At 44.2% G+C, this 25,572-nt stretch overlaps 1 protein-coding gene across 1 annotated transcript in view; it reads right to left on the reverse strand.

The window, feature by feature from the left end:
• Positions 1-430: 430 nt before the first annotated feature.
• The window catches only part of CLTC (clathrin heavy chain), a 987,367-nt gene continuing 962,225 nt past the window's right edge, over positions 431-25,572 (reverse strand). The window contains exon 32 of the mRNA XM_078679837.1: positions 431-1,484. Within this exon, the coding sequence (XP_078535963.1) occupies positions 1,360-1,484 (125 nt within the window). The 3' untranslated portion in view covers positions 431-1,359. The remainder of the gene's footprint in view (positions 1,485-25,572) is intronic.

Consider the following 25,572-nt stretch of genomic DNA (forward strand, 5'->3'; position numbering starts at 1 on the left):
GCAACCAGTTGAGGACTGTACAAATTTAAAAATACTAGGGAACAATATTAACACAAATGGGAAACTTAACTATAAGTGCAATGACGTAGCAATGCACTGAAATAAAAACAAAACACTTATAAGAATATAACCACAATTCAAAAATGCAACCATATTGTTAAGATATGACACGAATACAAAGTCAGGGCTGCAATGAGGGCTAACGTTTCAAAGCGAGGAGAAAGAAGTGAAGATGATGCAGATCCATTGAGAGCATAACCGGAGTGCCAACATTATCGGTTCCATTCATACCGTCTTCAAGCAGGAAACTCAAACTCAAATTTGGGAAACAGAGGTACAAGTGCACAGGACAAAGATCACCATCATGCAGATTTTCATCACTCCTTACCAGGTTCGGTCACAAGAAAACACATCATTGAAACTGCTGCTATATAGTGTATGTCCACAGTCCGGTATTTTATTTTAAATTGGAGTCAATTGCACGAACAAAACTGAACAGCTTTTTGTTTTAAATTTAAATTCTTTCTTCTGTACACAGTGACCTAACACACCACAATATCCAACATACACAAACCTCGGGAAGAGGGGAGGGTCAGTAAATACAGACTGGATGGTGCTTTCCGTGCTCCCTAACGGAATGGTCCCACAAAAAAGCACAGGATACAGCACAACAGACAGTCATCTGTTACACATGGAGTGAACAAAACACTTAGCATTTTCGGGATGCGTGATGGGAGGCCTGCATAGATTCAACTGAGATTTGGAATTCATTCAAATCATGTAGGGCCATCGGCACGCATGTTGCTATAAGAGCTACACGACCCTAACCGTGCAGATTAGGCAGATTAGTGTTTTTGTATCTGGCCCTCAGCGGTTTTGCCTGTGGAAATAGAAACCTCTTTGTTTTAGCTTTTTTTCCGTAATATACAATGCGACGTATATGCATTTAGGTAAGACGGTGATTTAGCTGCTCATATACACTGAATGTAAGAGTTTCAATATAGTTTTCTGAACACTACAGAGTGCAAATCAGATTCTTCACAACAGGCTGTTTAAAAGGTTAAGAAGCAGTCCTGCCAAAAATAAAATACAAAGCCCACTGAAACAAATCCGTTCAAACTAATCCCCTGAAAAATAACAGTTTAATTCTATACGTGACCTGGAATGTGAAAATAAAATTTAATGGGATGTGATCCAGATAATTTGTAGTAGAAAAAAAGTAGTCCTTCATGGAAACAAGGGGACAAGAACACAAAGCAAAACTGTGTTGCTTTTTCCCTGTTGTGAATCGAGCAGCGGGAAGGGACGGTGGAGATTCAGTAACAAAATTCGCCAGGGTCGAGGCGACGGCTTTCCTCTTCACATGCTGTAGCCAAAGCCAGGCTGGGGCTGGCCGTAGGGGGGTGCAGTGTATCCATAGCCGAAAGCTGCCTGTGGGGGGACTGCAACACTGGGGCCCGCTGTCAACATCAGTTGTGGCTGGCCTATGGAAAACAAACACAAATGAGGGTGGAATTAATGGTGACAAAAAGTCACGCAGCAGATTTACTGTATATAGGTACACAAAAAGTAATGATTGAATTGCATTAATCACAGCTACTAGTAAATTCTCGGGAGCCGTATCCCAGTCCATTGTCATTTTGCGCACCATGCCATCTGGGTTTGGACGCAACCATATGCGAATCAGTCTTCACCATGCTCCAATGGGAACAGTCCAGCCTGAACTGCCAGGGCCTCCCTGAACCGGAACACAAGCAACCAAGGACCAGTTTCACCCTGATGAGGGCTCATTAGTAAAGTAAAGTTTGGCTCTAGTGACACAGTGTGCACAGGACCCACGTCTTGCGTATACCAGTCTCACTTTGGGCGACACAGTAAAGTATACAAAAAAGCGATTGATTACTTTTTCGGAACTGCATATAGGTTACATCAGAAGAGTAACAGTAAGTCATTTGCCAATGAAGGACAGGCAGAATTTGGTTATAATGGTAGATAGACCTTGAATGAACAAACTATGTACAATTGAGTTCTAGAACAGGGCCAGAAGCAATAAGGGATCCCACTAGTAAGAAGGGTGCCTAAGGGCTTTTTGAATGGCTAAACAATGAGGAGGGTCACAGATCCTCCCAGTACAGGGGCAACAGCATAGCAATCTGAATGACTATCGAAATGGTGACGGAAGTGGACATTTTGTGTAGTACAACAGTGCTGCCTTTGCAAGTAGATCAGTGGGTCAGCGTCTAATGAGAGATGGTTAGAAATAGATTGTGAAAAGAGTGAAGCTGTGGTGGATTTAATGAACTCAAAGGACCAACTAACTGAGGGGACTATTACATCTCATGTGCTACCCTGAGTGATAACTGTAGGAGAATATATCTAGGGCCCTTGAGCATGAACAGATGGCAAAGTTTAGTACATAGAATAACAGACATCAAGATCACCATATTTATCTGTCATATGGGTCACCACATTTACAGGTTCAAATAAAGTAAGCCAGAAATATAACTCCAGCAACGCTGTCCTTGGTGATTTGGAGCTAACAGGAAACCATTTTTTGCAGTCGGGCTCAGAGCTCGAGACTGCAGACAGTTGGTTGACAAGGCCTAAAATGTCAAATTTCTATAGTTTTTTTTTTAACCGTTTTTATTAATACAATTATATGCACTACACGGACAATGAAGAATCCGCAATGTATAGATATAAATAAGACGTTGCAGTAATAAAAGTAACATGGTACTGTGCGCTATTGGCACCAGTAAGGCTGCATTGAGGTTGGTCATCTCCGGGCTATATGTATCTACTAACAGTTTTAACGGCTCAAACCTGGTACAAAGGGAACAAGGGCATATGAGGACTTAGAGGATGGGGAAGAAGGGAAGAGGTCCTCATCTCTTCTCAATTCTAGGGCTGTGCCTCATTATGGTGTATTCCTCTTCCTCTCCCTCCACACTCAGCTCGTAGAATTTTATCCAAGAAGCCCAGATCTTGTGAAACTTTTGGGGGCATCCTCTCGCCTGGTATGTCACTTTTCCGGCTACCATGTAGAGATCCATGTGGGTCCTCCACTCAGTAAGTGTGGGTGGATTTGGGTCCCACAATGACGAGCTCTCTCTCTCTCTTGGCCACTACGAGCCCTAAGTTGCATAGAAGGAGTTTTCTGCGTGGCAGGTCTATTTAGGTGGGAATGCCCAATAGGGTGTACTCCGGCTCCAGTTATAGTTGCACCCTCAAAACCTTATCAGCTCCCCTGGTATCTGGCTCCAGTACATTTGGATTCACCTACAATCCCAGAGCATGTGCATGTATGTACCTTGTTCTGTTTTGTATCGCAGGCACTGAGGTGTCTCTGCTCTGCCCATATGGTGTTTAAACACACCCTATCAAAATAAACTATGGAGAATCTTGAATTGTATTCGGCGTAATCGCTGTTTAGTCGCCACTTCACTTGGGTGCATCAGAGTCGACTCCCAGTCGATATCCTCCAGAGGCCAGGTGGTAACTTTCCACATGGCCCGGAGTAGCCCCAATTTATCTGGGATATTATTCATTAGTGTTTTATAGGTCCATGAGATAGCTTTGAGGGAGAGCTCTTCCTGGGGCAATCTGCCTTCTAAAGGGGCGAACTCTGGGATATCTGCAGCATCTATTCCCTCTGCTTTTCATGCAGGCTGCAGCCTGGGATACGAGTATCTCTGGGTGTCACACATTTGATATGTGCGTTTGAGCTTGTCAAAGGGAGCTAGAGTACCTTTCTCTACAATGTCACATATTTTAGAGATCCCAATTAAGGCCCACTTTTTAAGTCCTTGGAGATAACCAATCTCCAGCACTCTTGCTCCCTCCCAAGATTGCTGGAGATTGGCCATATTTTGAGTGGCCCACAAAAGTTTTTGAACTCCCTTGCCTCCGTGTATATATAATGGAGATATGTACGGTTCCTAAACTGCAAGCATTCTAGGGCTTAGGTGGGGTGGTCTTCTGCCACATGCCCCCATTCATTAACCACTATAGGATGGACAGCCCTGTAGTAGGCTCTTATGTCCGGTAAAGAGAGTCCCACATTATATTGATTTTGTTGAAGGGTTTGTAATAAGACTCTTGTGTGTCTTCCATCCCACAATAATGTGGGTAAGTCAGCAATTATGTTAAATATGGCCTCGGGTATTCTGCAGTACGTGTTTTAAAACGCTTAGAGCAATTTCGGGAGTGTAATCATTTTATATAATGCTACTCTTCCCATTATCGTTAGTGGGAGTTACCTCCACTTCTCAACATCCCAGTGAAATTCCACAAGCACCCTCCTAATATTCAGATTAAGATCGGTCATGTCATTGGTGGTGATATATAGACCCAGGTATCTGAATCCCTCTTGGACAACCTAAAAGCATCCCGGGAGTCATCTCCTGTCTATGGGCTCCCCTACCAAGTATAGGCTGGATTTATCCCAATTAATATTGTATCCTGCATGTGCCATATTCCTGAAAGTTTCTCAACACTATCGGGAGTGTCTGGTCCGGGTTCGTGATATATAAGAGGAGGTCCTCGGCATAAAGCAATATGCGCTCGTCTGGAAGGGTGCCTTCACTATCTTTAAAACCAGTAATTTCTGGGTGTTATACAGGTCAACGGTTTAAGTACCAGTGCAAATAGCACAGTGGGCAGCCTTGCCGGGTGCCTCTCTGGATCTGGAAGGTCTCTGAGGGCATTCCATTAACTCGGACCCTGGCCACCGGATTGGTGTAGAGTATTTCCACCCAGGCTATAAAAGCTGGGCCAAATCCAAACTTCGACAAGGTTTGCCTCAGAAATGGCCAATGTACCGTATCGAAGGCCTTCTCAGCATCTAAGGAAAGGAACATGTGTGCTGTGGATCTATTCTTTACAGTGTCTATCCAATTGGCTAGTGGGCAGAGATTAAATCTTGTAGCACATCGTGGCATAAAGCCGGATTGGTCCCAGTGAATGAGGGATGATATTACTGTCAGGAGGCGTGTCGCCAACACAGTGGCCAGTCCCACAATTCGTTGGAGGTTTACCTGGTTTATGGATTACCACCACTGTGGCCTTCCGCAGGTCTGGAGGGAGTGTCTTTTCTTCTAAGGACGCCTGGAATATGTTCAAGAGGTTGGCGTCGTGTTTAAAAATTTCTGCCGGAAGCCCATTCAGGCCTGGAACCGTCCCATACTTTTGTCTGCCAATTGCGCCCCTTACTTCTTCTAAGGTCAAGTCTCCCTCTAAGAATTCTCTATCTTCCCGTGAGAGGGTGGGGACTTCTACTGTTTGTAAGTAACAGTCTATTTGGGCGGTGTTTGGCATTGGTCTGGCTCTGCATAACTCTGTATAATAGCGGGAAAAGGCATTCGCTATACTTGGGGATGTAGTGTATATCATGTCCTGCTCTTGTATGGAGGCAACCCACCTCGCCTCTCGCTCTCTTCTACGCAACCAGGCCAATAGTTTTCCCGCTTTGTCTCATGTAACCGGTGTTTATTGGCCAGGAGTTGGGCTTTCGCTTCCAGAGTAATTAGGCTTTTGTATTCTCTCCAGGTTAACTATCTGTAGTAGCGTGTGGTGATCTATACCTGTACCTATATGTTTCTCGAATTCTACGAGTCTATGCTACAGTGTCTCAATTTCCCGGGTCTCTTTCTTTTTTTTTTAAACATACTTTTATTGAAACACCTCGACATCGTAAAAGAAGGATCACTCATAACACACACAATGTTTTGTTTTTGTTCTAATCTCATACATAATACCCAAGTGACCATGGAATACTGAGTGTTTACAAATATTATTCATCAGTCAACTACTAAGGTGGCCTTACGGATACTTTCACGTCCGTGATTAACAACTTTACATCAAGATCAATATAACCAAGCATGTTAATGTATGTCTAACTAAACTGGTCCCATCCCCCCCTCCCTCTCTTTCTTTTTTTTATGGGCTGGGCTATGACATTTTGTGCCCGGTCTCTTATCACTGTTTTATAAGCCTCCCATAGAGTTATTGCTGAGGACACTGTGCCCTAATTTTCTCACAATTACAGTTCCAAATCTGTTTGGATCTTGTGGGTGACTTTTTTATATTGTAGATAAAAAAAGCTTACAACCTCCACTCTCCAGGACTCTATCCCCCCCTTACCCCCCCTGTCAACCAGAGAGACGAGTGGTCAGATAAGCCCCTTTCCAGATATTCCACTTCTCGATTACCTCCACTTCTACAGACATATTTCTCTAGTTTTTGATGTAATACATGGTCATGGTTCTGTCCATATAGGTCAAGATTTACTTATTTTAACAGTATTGATAGGAAGCATTGCAAGTTCTCCAAATAGTACAATTCACAAATATCCATTCTCTCAAAATCTGGACACTTGGTCTTAAACCTAGAATTTGAAACCAATCCAGTGACCCCATGGCCAGTTCCATAAATAATAGACTAAGCCCAAACTGCGGAGTGCCATGTCGGACTTGGCCACCTCAAAATCCAAGGCAGCCAAGGCGTCCACCATAAAAGAGATGCTCAAGTGGCAGAGAACATGGAGGGTCGAAGAACATAAGACTCCTGGAATACCCTTCAGAGTGTCTCTACTCTCCCACACAATTCTGGCATGCAAGCTCCAGCAACTAAAGCAGATATCCAAGAGTTGCTACAAGAATTCTGCAAGGACATGGCTGCCTGGCATCAAGACCTCAATAAACAATCTCAGTACTGGATTTCTCCATACAAAATGCATACAACTGCACTGACCCAAGTAGAGAACAGCTCCCGACCAGGAAGACCTTGTGCTGTTAATTGCTACACCCTGGAAGTACACCACCAGGAGCTAGCAGACAGAAGACCTTGAAAACAGTTCATGGAGAAATAACATACGGATACAGTGCGTTCCAAAGGAAATTCTTTCATTGATCGCTGAGTGGCAAGACAACACCAACTGATTGAATGTTAGAGTGACGAGGCACACGATTGTTCGCAGAGGGGTTCACAGGATGCAGCTCCTAGTTCTTTGCTCCCTGAAGTTCAGCTCCCGACTACTGGTTTCCAGCCGCAGACATAGCTGAGCACAACCATTGCATATAGTCTGGTGCAGTATATCGACGACAGCAGAAGGAGTACCCCAATGAGGTTTGACTGGGTAAGTCGGGACCTGGGCAGCAGGGGTGATGAGGTCTAGGACGTGCCTCGGAGTTTGGTGTTTTTCTGACTTACTGGGGTGGGGCCACCATCAGTTGCTGTGTCCCTCCCTCTAGGCTTCTCTGCTGCCCTCCGGCGCCCCCCCAGCATGTGAGTGCAAGAGGTTCTTCTTCAAGCTTCTCTTAAGCCCTCAATGGCTGTCAGCTTGGGCCTCGAGTCTGTTGTGGACACTGAGGGCTGCTTCCATTCGTCTATCCTCCCAACCCTGAGGGCTGGGTCGTGCCACTGCCTCGCGTCCAAATCCAGATTTCTACACCTCTGCACTCTGCAAAAAGCATTGGGGCAAGACCTAATAGGTTTTAACTCTGTATAAGTCTTCACTGTGGTTGAGCTCCCAACCTGCTGAAAGGGGCCGGCTAGGTTTTGGTGTGGCTAGTGGCTCGGTTGAGTTCCCCATCCCTATAAACCTTCGCTAAACAGCTTAACAGGTGACTATACAGCACCATTCCAAGAGCTTGGAACTTAAAAGTTATTTTGCAATTGAAAAGTCTGCTCCCGCCCACTATTTGGTTCCTCACATCCCTCATAATGAGTCAAACTGTGCAGTGGGTCTCAGGTGGAGCCCAGGGGGAGTCAATCAATCAATCAGGGAATTGTTAAGCGCACTACTCACCCGTGCGGGTCGCAAGGCTCAGACAGTGATACGCTAGTGATGCGCCCAGCTTTTAAAAATAGTGTCTCTTTTATAAAACGTCGAGTACAAGAGGATTAGGATCAACCTAACAATTTGAGAACGTATTGCTAGACAGAGAAAACGTGGAACAACGTCTAAATGCAGCAATTTGCAACAAATCTGCTCCCGCAGAAATAAGGTGATGTGTCCACCACGTCTCTGGTAAATTGCTTGGCTCAAATTGGATCCGTTGGGCAAGGAATTTTCTTTAAGAGGAAATTCAGAAACCAAGAAAGCTAGTAAAACTCACACCGAAGAAAGTATCTCGGCACCCGGCTTAAAATCCACTTCATGATCTTAGTGTACAAGCCAGGGCCTGGTCTTCCAGGAATCAAGAGGATATGATGGATATTGAGCAAATCCTCTCTTCATCCTGTAAAAAGTATTTCCCCTGCAAAAAGCAGTTCCCAGTCTACACCTCCAGGAGCCCAATCCCCAAAGCATCATTCACTATTCTTTTTTTGATACTCTGCAGTTGTCTAAAGTGAATGTAAACAATTTAAACATCTGCCCCCCACCCCCCAGCCAATTGGGGTCCCACTGAGTGCTCACTCCCTTGAGCCCTCAAACGCTATAGCGAGTGCTGCGAATACAGCAGCCATGGAGCCGGATATCTGGTTTAATTTGTTCCAGACAGATGCTACATCAAAAACTTAAATTCCAATCCAACACATTTGACTTACAAATTGCTTTACTAGACTCTCTAGCACAATATACTTCTGCTATTGACACCAGATTCGAGAATATGCACTCAACGATAAAATAATGAAAAAATAAATCAGCAGCTAGCATACAAAACTATAACCAGAAACAGATTGGTACCTGCAGTCCCATTGTCGAAAAACTGCATGAATTTCCTACTATTGTGTCCCACCTAGTCGAGGAAATAAAAATGATCAAGGCGCACTTTTCCACATAACACAAACAATAATTCTGGACCCCCTACATCTACAGAGCCTACAAAACATTTGCATCAAATATCTCCTCAACCGATTTCCTCTGTTTCACAACTCTCAACACAGCTATACATAGTAGCCGAAGTGAACAAAAAACAACGGATGGGAAATGTAAAAGTCCATTGAGCCTATACCCGATACAAATACTCTATTGTGTCTTGTAGTGAATTCTCTGAATAGCACAATATTAAATTCCTCCACGGAACCCGCTGCATCTTCAATAAGCAAATAGAAAAAAATAACAATACAAAATAAAAAAAGAGAAAAATGAAAGTTATTAAGCTGAAAGACACAACTGCTACGTTTTCCCGATATTCATACAAACACAAAGGTTTCCCTCTGATATAGCAGAGGTAGCGCAAGCCCACACTGGGTGCCTGCCCCATGCCTCAACAAGGTCGATTCATCCCCTGTCTTGGATCCAAGAGGAGTCCATCTACATTCTACTACAACTTTGCAAATTCAAGTGTCCGAGAACACAACCAGCTTATTTATCCTTAGTACAACAAAGCCGGAGGAAAATGCTACTTACCAGTATGCATCTGTTCTTGGCACGTAGAGCTGTAGATCCATATACTGAGCATAGATTGCCATCTGGTGTTTGGCTCAGATGTTTGCAGTTTGTTTTTGTTCGAAGAAGTCTTTGTAGTCACGAGATAGGTGACTCCTTACGATGAGTGCGCATGGGCTTCGACTCCATCCCCAGATTGCCATAAAGGGTGATGATGGAGTTAGTAAGAAATAGAAAGATGTCCATATGAGATGGATCTACAGCTCTACATGCCAAGAACAAACGCATACTGATAAGTATCATTTTCCGTTCAAGGCATATGAGCTATAGATCATATACTGTGCATAGACTATACAGCAGCTTTGTTTGTTGCGGTGGCTAACCTGTATCTGTTGCAGTGGTTTGAAAAAGTGTTCTTAAGACAGCCTGGCCCACACTAGCTTGTTATTTTGCTGCACATCTACACAATAGTGTTTTGTAAATGTGCGGGGTGTAGACCAAGTTGCAGCTTTGCAGATGTCATAAGAATGCCATAGAAGCCCCTAGTTTGCAGGTAGCATGAGCTCTAGGGGGAATTGTTAATGTACGTTTGGCTTTAAGGTAGCATATTTGGATGCACTAACACTCCACCGTGCAATGCCTGCTTTTGAAATGGGATTGCCGTTATGAGGTGGGGAAAAAGCAACTAAAAGTTGTTCAGTCTTTCTTAAAGTACTTAGTTCGTTCAATGTAATAGAGTAGTGCTCTTTTAAAGTCTAGCGTGTGAAGAGCACTTTCTGCCACTGAGTCTAGTTGAGGAAACAAATCTGGTAGCTCAACAGACTGAGTAAGATGAAAGGCACACAACTTTAGGTAAAAAGTTTGGATTAGGTCTGAGAACCACTTTGTTATGATGAATTTGCAAAAATTGTCCTTGTATGGTTATTGCCTGGAGCACACTCACTCTTCTAAGAGATGTGATGGCTATAAGGATGGCTACTTTTCAAGTGAGGAATTGCAGTTCACATTTGTGCAGGGGTTCAAATGGTGTTATTTGAAAAGGACAAGGGCACCCAAGGCGCAATAAGCTAAGGACCATGGGTAGGTACTATATTATGAAAAACAAGGGTCCTTAGAGCAAGAAACTATAAAAAGAAATAAATATAGACCAAATGGAAATATATTATTGGGGGGGAATGTCCAGCCGGACAATTTATTTCCCTGATACAAAAATAATTATGCAACAATAGAACACTGAGTGTGATAAAAGCGGGACACCGGCCGGTGTCCGACTAACACACTAAGAAGACATACAACATGAAAAAATAGCAGGCAATAGCAGGACATCTGATTAGGGTAAATCATAAACCAGACAATCTGTAGCATACACTTATGCAAGGGAAAAGTATAAAACAATTTATGCATTCAGTGTAATGTGTCGACGACGTTTCGAACCACAATTAATAAAGGTTCATCCTCAGGACAGAGGGTAATTGCCTTGAAAATACACATTTGTAAAGATATCACTAGTAGAAATGTACATATGCCATACCATGGGAAAAGAGGGGAGACATAAAAGAATAAAGACATGTCATTAGAACATTGTTAAGACTGCGTGCATAAATTGCATGACTCATACCATGCCATAGTGCTGCCGGCAAAGGGGTGTAGTACATGCTAAGTGCAGGCAGTGAAAACAACGAGAGGGGCAAGGCTAATGGCGCAGCGTCTCAACAGTGAGTAGAGGTGACTCTGGCTAGTGCAGGCCGGGGTGCAATGGAGATAAATAATCGCGTGGGGAGTGAAACGGCAACGGACAGGAGTGCCAGCAAGTGCAACCACTGAGATGTGACGTTGTGAGGGAGTGGAGTGGCTTACCAATTGTGTAGCACTCAATTAGAGAAAGCTTCTTATACTTGTTACATTTGTTTTGCTTGAGAGCAAAAAACCGTAATAGATCTGATAGGGGAGACAGAAAGGGATTAGGTGAGGTGACTCGAACTGCTACCCAAATTTGCAGGTCTGCAAGAACAATTCCTACCTTTTAGGATGCCCTCGAAAAAATGGGATCTGTGAAAGGAGGGGACGAAATTGTAATAAAAGTAAAGTGATAGCGTGAGCAGTGAAGGTTACAGGGGGCTGGCTTACCCGAAATGAGTTGCTCTCGGTATCCGGGTCTGGAGAAAAAATGAACAACCAAGCGGGCGGCGTGAGTGCCGGTTATCTCTTTAGCCAAATGAATTAAAGATACACAAAGAGACCGGGACGGATCTCACCTGGTAATACAGCGTGCAAGTCCACAATGGGGGTTCTTGCTGGCACGGGGAATCTGCGCGGCGAAAATTGCAAGGCAGGACGCGATGTAGTGGGCAGGGGAGTCACGTGGGGGATGTGAACCAATCGGCGTGCGACAAAGGCTGTCGGCCATTTTGGAATGGGAAAAAGACACATAGAGAAAGCCGTGATACTGGAAACAATGAGGCGAACTGAAAGTGCAATAATTATTCTCCGAGTGAAGGACGGGGAATTGCATGCCGATAAGTGCAACTCACTCTGGACACACAGTAACACAATGCCAGCATAATTAATAAATTTATAACACATGTTCACGATTTCCAGAAATAACAGTTTGAATTATTTGCATGTACAGCCTGGAGAGGGAAAATACAGTTATATTTGTAGGCGCCAGTTAAAATCAGTAAAAAGAGTCAGTTTGCAAACATAGAGTCAGATTGTTAGATCAAAGAGGTCCAATCCTCAGTCCGATTGAGCCCAGTGTGAAGACTTTTAGTCTTCAGAATCCATCGCAGTTCCTCCTTATTCAGAAGTTGTTGCAGGTTGCCACCACGGCTGGGGAGTTTGACCAGGGAAATGATGGTCCATTTGAAATCCATTTCTGTGTGGGCCTGTTCAGTGAAATGCTGTACGAGGGGAGCATTCGCAGTTCTGCAACGTATCCTGCTCCGATGTTGGCACATCCTTGTTCGTGCCTTTTGTATTGTTTGTCCTATATAAATCATAGAGCAAGGGCAGAAAATTGCATAGATCGCATTTGAGCTATTACAATTGGAAAATTCTCTGCGTTCATATTTCAAATCTCTGTACATGAACTCTTTGCCTTCTATAGTGCTTTCACACATGGAACAATTACCGCATCTAACATGTCCAGTAAGTCTTGGCAGACCCCATAGTGTATCAATTGTGGTCATTTCTGCGGGGGCGGGTAATGCTGCCCGCACCAGATGATCTTTTAAGTTCTTGGCCTTTTTAAAGGCAAACATAGGTTTTTCTAGTTGTAATTGGTCAGCATTCAGCACGGGCCAGTGTTTTTTAATGCTCTTAGTGAGGGAATTAGATATTGGAGAGAAGGTTGTAACACAAACCAAACGGTTCTGTGTCTTTTTTGGTTTGGATTCCAATAGGACTTCCCTCGGACAAAACCACGCTCTTTTTGAAGAAGTTTTTATCAATCTGCGGGGGTAGCCACGGGCGCTGAGTTTAGCACTAAGTAAATGGGCCTCTCTGAAGTAATCTTCTTTTAGATAACAATTTCTCCTGAGTCTTAGAAATTGTGAAAAGGGTAGAGAGTCACGGAGCGCTCTTGGGTGATTACTCTTATAACACAGTAAAGTATTGCGCTCAGTAGGTTTCCTATAGAGGCTAGTGATGAGAACACCTTCTTTCTCCTGTATGTTTAGATCTAAGAAGGGAATGTTGGTACGACTAGTGGTGAGGGTGTAAGTAAGACCACTGCAATTAGAGTTGAGCCAGTGTAGGAATGGGGGTAGTAGATCTTCGCTTTCATTCCAAATCATAAAGATGTCTTCAATATACCTTTTCCATAGGGCAATGCCACTATGGAAAGGGTTAGACGGGGTCAAGATACGCCCACATTCAAGGTTATCCATGTACAACACTGCCAGGTTCGGAGCAAAAACAGCCCCCATGGATGTGCCTTTGATCTGGCCATAGTACTGGCCATCAAACAAAAAATAATTCGTGGAGTCAAACGGAAGGCCTAGATTCAGGCTTCTTAAATAAAAAAAAGAATATCTTTTCCTCAATGCCAGATCGCCACGCACCCCGGTTATTTACACACTACCGAAGGTGCACAAGAATGTAGAACATCCTCCCGGCAGGCCCATCGTGTCAGGCTGTGGGTCAGTTTTAGAGCCTTTGGGCCTTTTTGTGGACCATTTTATTAAAGATTTCGTGCCAGCCACCCAATGTTACATACGTGACAGTACACATATGATCAATATGATAGAGGAACATCCATTTGACTCCACGTCCAATGTGCTTTGTACTCTGGACGTGGAGTCACTATACACAAATATTCCTCAAAATGACTATGTTAGTCATTGAAAGAGTTCTCAACAACCGTCCAAGACCTCATTTCATACCTACACTATTCATTCTTCAGCTTTTGGAAATCTGTCTTTCCAAGAATTATTTTTTGTTTGATGGCCAGTACTATGGCCAGATCAAAGGCACATCCATGGGGGCTGTTTTTGCTCCGAACCTGGCAGTGTTGTACATGGATAACCTTGAATGTGGGCGTATCTTGACCCCGTCTAACCCTTTCCATAGTGGCATTGCCCTATGGAAAAGGTATATTGATGACATCTTTATGATTTGGAATGAAAGCGAAGATCTACTACCCCCATTCCTACACTGGCTCAACTCTAATTGCAGTGGTCTTACTTACACCCTCACCACTAGTCGTACCAACATTCCCTTCTTAGATCTAAACATACAGGAGAAAGAAGGTGTTCTCATCACTAGCCTCTATAGGAAACCTACTGAGCGCAATACTTTACTGTGTTATAAGAGTAATCACCCAAGAGCGCTCCGTGACTCTCTACCCTTTTCACAATTTCTAAGACTCAGGAGAAATTGTTATCTAAAAGAAGATTACTTCAGAGAGGCCCATTTACTTAGTGCTAAACTCAGCGCCCGTGGCTACCCCCGCAGATTGATAAAAACTTCTTCAAAAAGAGCGTGGTTTTGTCCGAGGGAAGTCCTATTGGAATCCAAACCAAAAAAGACACAGAACCGTTTGGTTTGTGTTACAACCTTCTCTCCAATATCTAATTCCCTCACTAAGAGCATTAAAAAACACTGGCCCGTGCTGAATGCTGACCAATTACAACTAGAACAAGCATTAGAAATGCAATCGGGCTCGGATTTATTTGAGTTTGAGCTAATGGCATTGTAAATGCCAATGTATTGTTGCTATGTGTTATGGAATGTGTTCATGTGGTGTGTACTGCCAGTGATCTCCTATTGAAATCCAAATAGATCTGTTCAGGAAAAAGCATCAGGTCACTTGATTGTGTTGGATGCTACACTGCTGCCAAGCTTCTTGGAAGAGTTGGCAAGGCTGACCCTGAGACTGCACGGCTGTGCCCTCCTCCTCCTTCACAATTGTGGAACACTGTGTTCCACGAGGGAGACAAGACTACCACACCGAAGGCAGACGAATGTTCGCTCTAGAAGGTTTAGGGAACTGACAGCTTCCAGTGATTTAAAAAAAAAAAACCTCAGACTAATAAATGTCTACCATGCTTGGTATCCATGTTGTGCACATTTACTGATGCAAAGAACTCCGATACCGTCGGGTCTAGCTAACATTATACAAAACTCTAAAATAAATAAAAATGAATAAGTTAAGTAAACGAATGGAAGGATGAATAACAACAGAAAAAGGCCTACAGTGAAATTGAACCGACTCCAATACTTTGAATATGGGATATATGTATGTGTATATATATATATATATATATATATATATATATATATATATATATATATATATATATACACATACACACACACACACACACACACACACACACACACACACAGATGTGAATGGTGTTAAACTGAAATACTAAAGTGCTGGCCTTCGTAGTCCGATGCTGAACATCGATGCTATAGTGTAACTACGTGATTTTATTTATTTATTTTGCTCTTCCAACACTTCATCACAAACATATAGCACCAAAAAAGCAGCTGGGCGCTATACAGAGATCGTGTCTCTTGCTGCAGGAACCAATGTTGGGACAGAGTACAGTATCCAGTGTGACATTTTCAGCTGAGGCCCCATACTAGGGGAAATACATATGAAATTGGGAGAGTACAGGAATATGCAACAGGGCAACTGTAGAAGGTGCTGTTTACATTTAGTGTGGGTACTACAGTACTACATTTACATAACACAATAACACATATTTCGAAAATGTGGCAGTTTAAGTGATGTGCCCAGATTCACACATTTGTTACTTGGTCAAGCGGTGAAGCCGGAATTAGAACTGCGGTCCCCGGGCCCCCGGACCAGCAAGTTAGCCACTGGACGGCATCTGTGCCATAATTCCAAACCCGTGGGCGCGAGCAGGAGCACACAGGGCCCTTTCGGTGCAGGCCGCAGTCCGAGGTGGAGTCTGCGATATTTGCGGATGTGAAACAGACCCGCACAGTTCTGCCTGAGGCCATTTAACACAAGGCTGCTTTCCAGGCACGAGCGCGAGGGCACAGAGCTCGAAGTGTGAGAGGATAAACAGCGAAAAGGGACTTATCTGTGTTATTAATGCCTCCTTATATGAGGCTGAGGGCAATACCTGGAAACAGCATGTTAAATATCACATTAACGGATGAGTGCGAAATACACTGTCTGTAGAAGAAATATTCACGGAGTTGAGGACTAAGAAGGGTTTCCCTGCAAAAAAAAAAATAAAATGCGCTCACCCACAAGCCTGGAAACATTTCAAGAGGGCTGCCAAGTGTGGGCTCAAAGTTCTACCTTCACCAGAAGAAACTGCCTCTGAATTGTAAAGAAAAGAAGTCGACTTTAGACGGAAACAATGCTGCTCGCCGCTCGGTCGCCCGTACTCTGCAGAGAGCGGCAGAGCAGCTCCCCGGCCCGGCAGGAAGGAGCCGCACACGGCGTATATGCCTGTGTGCACGTAAGGAGGAGGACGCGCGCCCGACAAACACACTACTAGATGGTGAACGCGCGCGCACCATCTGCAATGCATTACACGGCCACCCTGACAGCTCCTAATTATAATTAATGTACTTCTTTGCGCGAGCACGCACGAAATATGCCTCAAAATGGCGGAACAAAACTACATTTACCCTATCACTTCAAGCCTATTAAAAAGAAAACACAAGGAAGACGAATCACTGACCAGATGACAGAAAACGCTAAGGAATGTCTGGAATTTCTCTCTCCAAGGCCCTCTTCTTTTTTTTCTCCTTTAACATTAGTTCTCAAACTCCTCCCCTTCAGGGGGAGGAGTCCGAGCCCTAAAAACCTATGTTTGCCTTTAAAAAGGCCAAGAACTTAAAAGATCATCTGGTGCGGGCAGCGTTACCCGCCCCCGCAGAAATGACCACAATGGATACACTATGGGGTCTGCCAAGACTTACTGGACATGTTAGATGCGGTAATTGTTCCATGTGTGAAAGCACTATAGAAGGCAAAGAGTTCATGTACAGAGATTTGAAATATGAACGCAGAGAATTTTCCAATTGTAATAGCTCAAATGCGATCTATGCAATTTTCTGCCCTTGCTCTATGATTTATATAGGACAAACAATACAAAAGGCACGAACAAGGATGTGCCAACATCGGAGCAGGATACGTTGCAGAACTGCGAATGCTCCCCTCGTACAGCATTTCACTGAACAGGCCCACACAGAAATGGATTTCAAATGGACCATCATTTCCCTGGTCAAACTCCCCAGCCGTGGTGGCAACCTGCAACAACTTCTGAATAAGGAGGAACTGCGATGGATTCTGAAGACTAAAAGTCTTCACACTGGGCTCAATCGGACTGAGGATTGGACCTCTTTGATCTAACAATCTGACTCTATGTTTGCAAACTGACTCTTTTTACTGATTTTAACTGGCGCCTACAAATATAACTGTATTTTGCCTCTCCAGGCTGTACATGCAAATAATTCAAACTGTTATTTCTGGAAATCGTGAACATGTGTTATAAATTTATTAATTATGCTGGCATTGTGTTACTGTGTGTCCAGAGTGAGTTGCACTTATCGGCATGCAATTCCCCGTCCTTCACTCGGAGAATAATTATTGCACTTTCAGTTCGCCTCATTGTTTCCAGTATCACGGCTTTCTCTATGTGTCTTGTTCCCATTCCAAAATGGCCGACAGCCTTTGTCGCACGCCGATTGGTTCACATCCCCCACGTGACTCCCCTGCCCACTATATCGCGTCCTGCCTTGCAATCTTCGCCGCGCAGACTCCCCGTGCCAGCAAGAACCCCCATTGTGGACTTGCACGCTGTATTACCAGGTGAGATCCGTCCCGGTCTCTTTGTGTATCTTTAATTCATTTGGCTAAAGAGATAACCGGCACTCACGCCGCCCGCTTGGTTGTTCATTTTTTCTCCAGACCCGGATACCGAGAGCAACTCATTTCGGGTAAGCCAGCCCCCTGTAACCTTCACTGCTCACGCTATCACTTTACTTTTATTACAATTTCGTCCCCTCCTTTCACAGATCCCATTTTTTCGAGGGCATCCTAAAAGGTAGGAATTGTTCTTGCAGACCTGCAAATTTGGGTAGCAGTTCGAGTCACCTCACCTAATCCCTTTCTGTCTCCCCTATCAGATCTATTACGGTTTTTTGCTCTCAAGCAAAACAAATGTAACAAGTATAAGAAGCTTTCTCTAATTGAGTGCTACACAATTGGTAAGCCACTCCACTCCCTCACAACGTCACATCTCAGTGGTTGCACTTGCTGGCACTCCTGTCTGTTGCCGTTTCACTCCCCACGCGATTATTTATCTCCATTGCACCCCGGCCTGCACTAGCCAGAGTCACCTCTACTCACTGTTGAGACGCTGCGCCATTAGCCTTGCCCCTCTCGTTGTTTTCACTGCCTGCACTTAGCATGTACTACACCCCTTTGCCGGCAGCACTATGGCATGGTATGAGTCATGCAATTTATGCACGCAGTCTTAACAATGTTCTAATGACATGTCTTTATTCTTTTATGTCTCCCCTCTTTTCCCATGGTATGGCATATGTACAATTCTACTAGTGATATCTTTACAAATGTGTATTTTCAAGGCAATTACCCTCTGTCCTGAGGATGAACCTTTATTAATTGTGGTTCGAAACGTCGTCGACACATTACACTGAATGCATAAATTGTTTTATACTTTTCCCTTGCATATGTGTATGCTACAGATTGTCTGGTTTATGATTTACCCTAATCAGATGTCCTGCTATTGCCTGCTATTTTTACATGTTGTATGTCTTCTTAGTGTGTTAGTCGGACACCGGCCGGTGTCCCGCTTTTATCACACTCAGTGTTCTATTGTTGCATAATTATTTTTGTATCAGGGAAATAAATTGTCCGGCTGGACATTCCCCCCAATAATATATTTCCATTTGGTCTATATTTATTTCTTTTTATAGTTTCTTGCTCTAAGGACCCTTGTTTTTCATAATATGGGGTTCAAATGGTGGGCCAACGAGCCATTTAAGGACGATATTAAGATTCCACACTGGAGAGGGAGGAGATCTAGGGGGAATTATTCTTTTAAGTCCATCCATAAAAGCTTTGATAGCGTGTACTCGAAAAAAAGTCAAGTGTTGTCTGTTCTGTAGACAAGCTGCTATTGCAGCTAGATGTAGTCTTAGTATATGCTAGATTACAGAGTTGTAGGTGTAATAGATAGCAGATAATGTTTTTGAGTGGAAGCGTCTAATGGATTGTTTTTATTGGTAGTACAGTAAACTACAAACCGTTTCCACTTTGCTGCATAGCATGCCCTGGAAGTAAGACGTCTAGCCTCTTTAATGACGTTATGCAGTCTAGCGGGAGATTAAGGTAGCCAGGTGCCAGATCGCCAGGTTGAGTTGATTGGGATCTGGATGCCTTACCTCCCTTGGGTCTGAGTGAGAAGTTTGGAAGAGCGGTGCAGTTTTTGATGAGGAATTACTGACATTTCCAATAGTGTTTTGAACCAAGGTTGTTGAGCCCAAGTAGGAGCAACCAGGATTAGTGAAAGGGAATGCTGCTTGAGCTTCCGGACCATTAATGGAATGAGTGGGAGTGGCGGAAAAGCGTAAGCAAATTTCCCTGACCAGTTCATCCATATCGCACTGCCTTTGGACAACAGGTGTGGATACCTGGAGGCGAAGGTTGGGAATTTTGCGTTTTGGTGTGTGGCGAACGGATCTATTTCTGGGTAGCCCCACATTTGAAAGAATGGAAGAACTTGAGGATGAAGTTCCCATTCGTGGATCTGTTGTTTTTGACAACAGAGCAGATCCGCAATGTGATTGTGTACTCCTGGGAGGTGTTGTGCCAGGAGATATATGTTTTGTAGGATGGCCTAAGTCCACATGCGTTGAGCTAAGTGTGAAAGTTGTAGAGAATGTGTTCCTCCCTGCTTTTGTATGTAGTACATTGTGGTCATGTTGTCCGTACGAACTAAGACAGCTTTGCCTACTAGATGGAGTTGAAAGGATTTCAATGCCAGAAATATTGTCTGTAATTCCAGGTGGTTTATGTGGAATAGTTTTAACTTTGTCGTCCATATGCCTTGAATGGTAAGCTTTTGGAGATGAGCTCCCCAGCCGGTGAGCAATGCTCCTGTTGATAGCACTAGCTGTGGAACCGGGTTGCGGAACGGCTGCCCCTTGGAAAGGTTTTGTGTGTTCCATTAGTGCAGAGAGCGATATGTGCGGCTGTCCACCAACACCAGATCTATTAGCTGACCTTGAGCCTGGTTCCACTGGCGTGATACGCATTCCTGTACAGGACGCATCTGGAGTCCCTTGCATAAGGGACTATTAGAATGCAAGAAGCCATCATCCCGATTAATTGCAAGAACACTCGAGTTAGTAATGAGTGTTGAGGCTGAAATTGTGATATTCGATTCTGTATGTTGCGTATTCTGACTGGGTTGGGGTATGCTAGAGCTTTGGAAGTGTCTATTGTAGCTCCTACATACATTTGTGTTTTGGATGGTTGGAGGTGAGACTTAGTGAAGTTTACAGTGAATCCCAAGTCGTGAAGCAACTGAATTGTTTTGCGGGTGTGGTGAACGCAGCTGCTGTGTGATTTGGCTTTTACGAGCCAGTCGTCCAGGTATGGGAACAAGTGAATGTGTTGTCTTCGTAAGTGAGCTGCAACTACTGCGAGGCACTTGGTGAAGACTCTAGGTGCTGTGGTCACCCTGAATGGGAGGACTTTGAACTGGTAGTGTTGACCGTCCACCAGGAACCCGATATATTTTCTGTGAGCTGGATGAATGGGAATATGGAAGTAGGCGACCTTTAAATCCAGAGTGGGAAGAAAGTCGCCTTGTTGAATCAATGAGAGCACCTGTTGGAGGGTGATCATGTGGAAGTGATCTGACTGAATATAGAGATTTAGTGTTCTGAGATCCAGTATTTGCCTGAGAGAGCCGTCCTTTTTTGGAATTAGGAAATATAGGTAGTAAACCCCTGTGCCCTGATAAGGCAAGGGGACTGGTTCTATTCTGGTTCTATTGCATGTTTTTGTAACAGGGAGAGAACCTCTGGTTTTAGGACGGACAGATGTTCTGATGACATTGGACGATGCTTGGGAGGGATATTTGGGGGAGCGGAGGGAAGTTCTAGAAAATAACCACACTGGATAAGGGACTATTAGAATGCAAGAAGGCATCATCCCGATTAATTGCATGGACACTCGAGCTGGTAATGAGTGTGGAGGCTGAAATTGTGATATTCGATTCTGTATGTTGCGTATTCTGACTGGGTTGGGGTATGCTAGAGCTTTGGAAGTGTCTATTGTAGCTCCTACATACATTTGTCTCACTTGTCTTTTGCGAAGGAGTTCCAGACAGGTAGGAACTGTGAGAGATGTCCCCCGACAGGAGTGGAATGGTTGGTGGGAAGTGAAGGAGAGTCACTGCTTGGTGTTAGGGGAATTGTGGGTGTTTTTACCTCTGGCTCTTCCCCTATTATTGTTCTCTCTGTATCCTCCCCGAAAAAATCCTTTGGGGGAGGTAGATTGATTGGGGCTTTTGTAAGGTGAGGAGGGATCTTCTGATGATATTGTTTTGCAGCCACCCTGTAAAAGGAGCGGCAAAAGGAACCCCTGTTGGAAGGGAGTTGCAAGGCCCCATGGACATAGCAGTCTGTATCTTTCTTCATTTTTTCCAATGAAGTATAGACTGTTGATCCCAAAAGATGCTCTTCATCGAAGGGCTGATTGAGTATGGTGGTTTGAACTTCTTGTTTGAATCCGGAGATCCGAAGCCAAGCGTGCCTACGCAGTAATATTCTGGTGTTAATGGCACGGGATGCTGTATCAGCCGCATCTAGGGCGCCTTTTATGGACGTGTTAGTTCTCAGTTTGCACTCTTGAATGAGTTCATTGGCCTTGTTTTTGGATTCGTCTGGTAAATACTACATTCCTTTTTCCAGCTTGTCATAGTGCGCTCTGTCATTGCACGCTAGGAGAGCTTGCGCATTGGCGATGCGCCAATGGTTAGCAGCCTGTGATGCAATTCTTTTCACTGAAGCATCCATAAGCTTTGACTCCTTGCCACGAGAAGGGAATGAACCCTTTTGAGTGCATTAGACACAACAAGAAGTCTAAAGGTATCTGGCTTTTGATGTACACTGTGTCTGTAGGAGCTGCTTTATAATTTTTATCCACCCTTGGTGTACGTATTCAGGCTCCAACAGGGTCTTTGAAAACTTCTGTTGCGTGTTTTAACATGCCTTTGAGCATAGGCAGGGTGGGAGTGGATTTTTGTGAGGGTGCAAATGTCTCCACTGAGAAGTCCTCTTCTAGCGGATCAGGGTATAGTTCCACTCCATGGCAGTGAGCATCCCTATTGATAAGTTGTGCAAACCCAATGTTATCATCAGGTGATGATGGCCTGGAGGGATACAGATCAGGGTCATTGTGGAAATCCGGATCTTCATTATAGTCATCTCAAGGGTCTGGATCCTGTGGTATGTTATGATTGTCATCATCCCCTAGTGTATCCTTATCCCCATCACCATCTTGTGGCACAGTTGACTGTGTAGGTGATGGGGAGTTTGCTGGTGAGATGAATAAGTTAGGATCAGGAGGAGGAGAGGGAGGTATATAGGGGGGGAGATGGGTTAGTACCCATGTCCTTGCGTTTGAGAGGTATGGGAGGATCCTCTGGAAGGTCTAGTTTCTCTTTCTTAGGAGGTTTGGTGAGAAGTTTGCCAGTGTCTTGGTCAGTTGTGCCAAAGGTATATATTCAGTGCGGAATGGGGCCGACTCAAGCCCAAGTCAGAAGGCTTTTGTTTCGGTTGCATAGCCAGGCCCGAGGGCGGGCGTCTGAAGTATGAACACAGTGTTGACCTGAGCCCGAGGGAGAAGGCGTTACCACAGCCTTAGGTTTGGGGGCGGGCTGGGTGGTAGTGCTCACTGTCCGCTGAACCGGGGTGACAGTCTGCTCGTCTTCCTCTGAATCGTTGGCTTCGGAGACGGAGATATCCTCTTCTGCAGGTTGAAGTTCTGGATGGATTGTGGAACCTGCGTCGAAGATATCCAGGTTCAAGCTGCTGCTGCGGGACATTTCATGTCATCGAGCCAGACCATGACGGATGGTTTCCTTCGAACGGAACGAAGTACAGGCCTCTCAATGTTTTTGCTCGGGGGAGAGGCAGAGGTTACACACTTCGTGTAAGTCTGTGTGTGTGTGAATTTAGCACCACACCTGGGGCATTTTTTAAACAGTCAGTTCAATCGACTGCCGTCGTAGTCGGCGCAGCTAGGCCCAACGGCCCACGTCAAAGTTCTTGGTCGAAGATTTTTTGAAGTTGGAGGATGCGTGTTGAAAGGGGAACGCGATCGAGAACAATACCGTCGATCAGTGAAGGACTGTGCATCGAAGGGGGTTCGAAGACAATAACAACCCGGAGCGCAGGAAATCACATCCGAACCAGATGGCGGTAAAAAACAATCTGGGGATGGAGTCGATGCCCATGCGCACTATCATCGTAAGGAGTCACCACCTATCTCGTGACTACAAAGACTTCTTTGAACAAAAACAAACTGCAAAGATCTGAGCCCAACAACAGATGGTGATCTATGCACAGCATATGATCTACAGCTCATATGCCTCAAACATAGTATTCACATTCTAAGGCCCAATGTGCTACAGGAGGGCACCCAGCGCTAGCACCAAACCTCTAGGAACTATTGCAAAAGAGGAGCACACCCCAAATGACTTGTCGCACGAGCTCTTCCCAGACTCTTGTTGCTATGGACGAGCTATCGAAACAATCCCCTTTAAAAATAAGCTTTCAGCAGATGCTGGTTCCTTTAAAATGCTCGTAGCCAAAGAGGAGACCCTTTTGAGGAACACGACAGGCGGTACCAGTTAGATATCTCCAACAGATTCAGTAATAGCACTAAACAGATTACGGGGGCATACCTGCCAACTTTGTAAACCAGCACACCTCATTACAGCAGACTGGAACTGGCTTGCTCCCATCCTTAATCAAAAACAAATTTGACTGACATGTCCAGAAGCTCTCCATCGCAACCAAAGAGTCTCAACTTCATATTGTGAAACCCTGGCAATCCCCGAACAGAAATCACTTTCCTCAAAAGCCCATGATGAGTATCTATCTGACTGAGGTCGACATCTGTAATTTTATGGAACATTGCAGGCACCAAAAAACTTCACTCAGATCATGAACTTGAAAACGACTTGAGGAATTTTGACATCATATGTAGGCAAGATATGTGGAATGAGCGGGAATTGAAGGCTACGTTGAGATTGTTCCCCCAGCACAAAAAGCTGAGAAAAATGGACACCCAAATGGGATATTATCAGTGTGTCGATTGATAAAACATTAACTTTAACCTGCCTTTCAATCAATGCACCATTCCATACTAGGCATCACGATAAACCATTGGAACTTTAGAATTATTATTGGTCCTGTGATGCTTCCAAACATATACATTAACCCCAGCTCTGTACAAAAACGACATAACATAAAAGCATTCGAAAATCTTCTTATGGAATTAGAAATCTCATATGGTGGAATCCCACATGTAGTCAATGGCGATTTAAATTTGAATCTGGTCAATCATTTGGGAAGAAGTGGCAACCTAAAAAGAACACATATGTGCTGGGGAATTCCAATCCAAATCTCCAAGTTCCAAATTTAGTTCCCGGAGACCCTCTGTCTCCGGGAACTAAATTGTCACTCCCAAGGAGACACTCCAATGACCGCAACAAGACAAGCTTGTAAAAATTAATCTGCCCTGGACTACAAGTTTGTATCCCTTCAATGATTTCACAAGATTCTGTCATATAATATAAACACAAGGTGCGAGAGTGACCATTCCTCACAGTCCATCAGTATCACAAATTATAATGTAAGGGTGCAAGTATACAAATAGATTAGCACAGAAGATCCTGGCATTAAGTGGAAAAAAGTCAGCTGGTATTAACACTCGCTAGCCTGCTATGAGACCTGGAAACGGTCCAGTATATCAACCAACTAGGATTCACAAGAACCAATTACTGCATAGCGCAAGATTAACTCAAAGCCACCCTTATAACATCAAACACTTGACACCCACTCTGGAACTAGAATACTCTCCAACAACAACAGACACTGGACAAGGAAATGAGATCCATCAATCTCCATCCTGATCCCCAGGCACAAATACAACTTCGAGAACTACGAAATGCTTATAAAAAAGCAGTCTGGGAAGCGAAAAGGCCCCAAGCTGACCCAGACTGGATTGACATAGTGCAAGCTTGTAAAACAACTCAAGATCTCTCTGGTCCCGAATAAATTGTCTTGATGGATACTCTCGGGGTCAGGAGGCAATACAGTAACACAAAAAGCATGGATGACTCCTATAAGCTCCCTATATGACAATCAAGATATGAATGTATCCTATGCCACACAAAATCAATGTAGTACACCTTCTCTCAAGCCGAAATCGAAAAGTAGATTGGCGAAAAACAGAGGCAATGGTGCTCTCGGCCTGAATGGCCTTCCCGGGGCCATATTGAAAGAAGACCACATGCTTTGGTGCGCCCGCTTCCACACCTTGTTTAATTTAGGTCTAGCAGCAAAAGCAATCCCAGAATCATGGCGTGGCTCGATTTTTTAGCCAATATACAAGAAAAGATCCTATGCCGCCCGGGATCGCTACCACATGATTGTTCTTATTGACAGAGACTCCAAAATCTTTAAAGGCCTGATACTGGCTG

The sequence above is a fragment of the Lissotriton helveticus genome, chromosome 3_1, assembly GCF_964261635.1.
Source record: "Lissotriton helveticus chromosome 3_1, aLisHel1.1, whole genome shotgun sequence".
Lineage (NCBI taxonomy): Eukaryota > Metazoa > Chordata > Amphibia > Caudata > Salamandridae > Lissotriton > Lissotriton helveticus.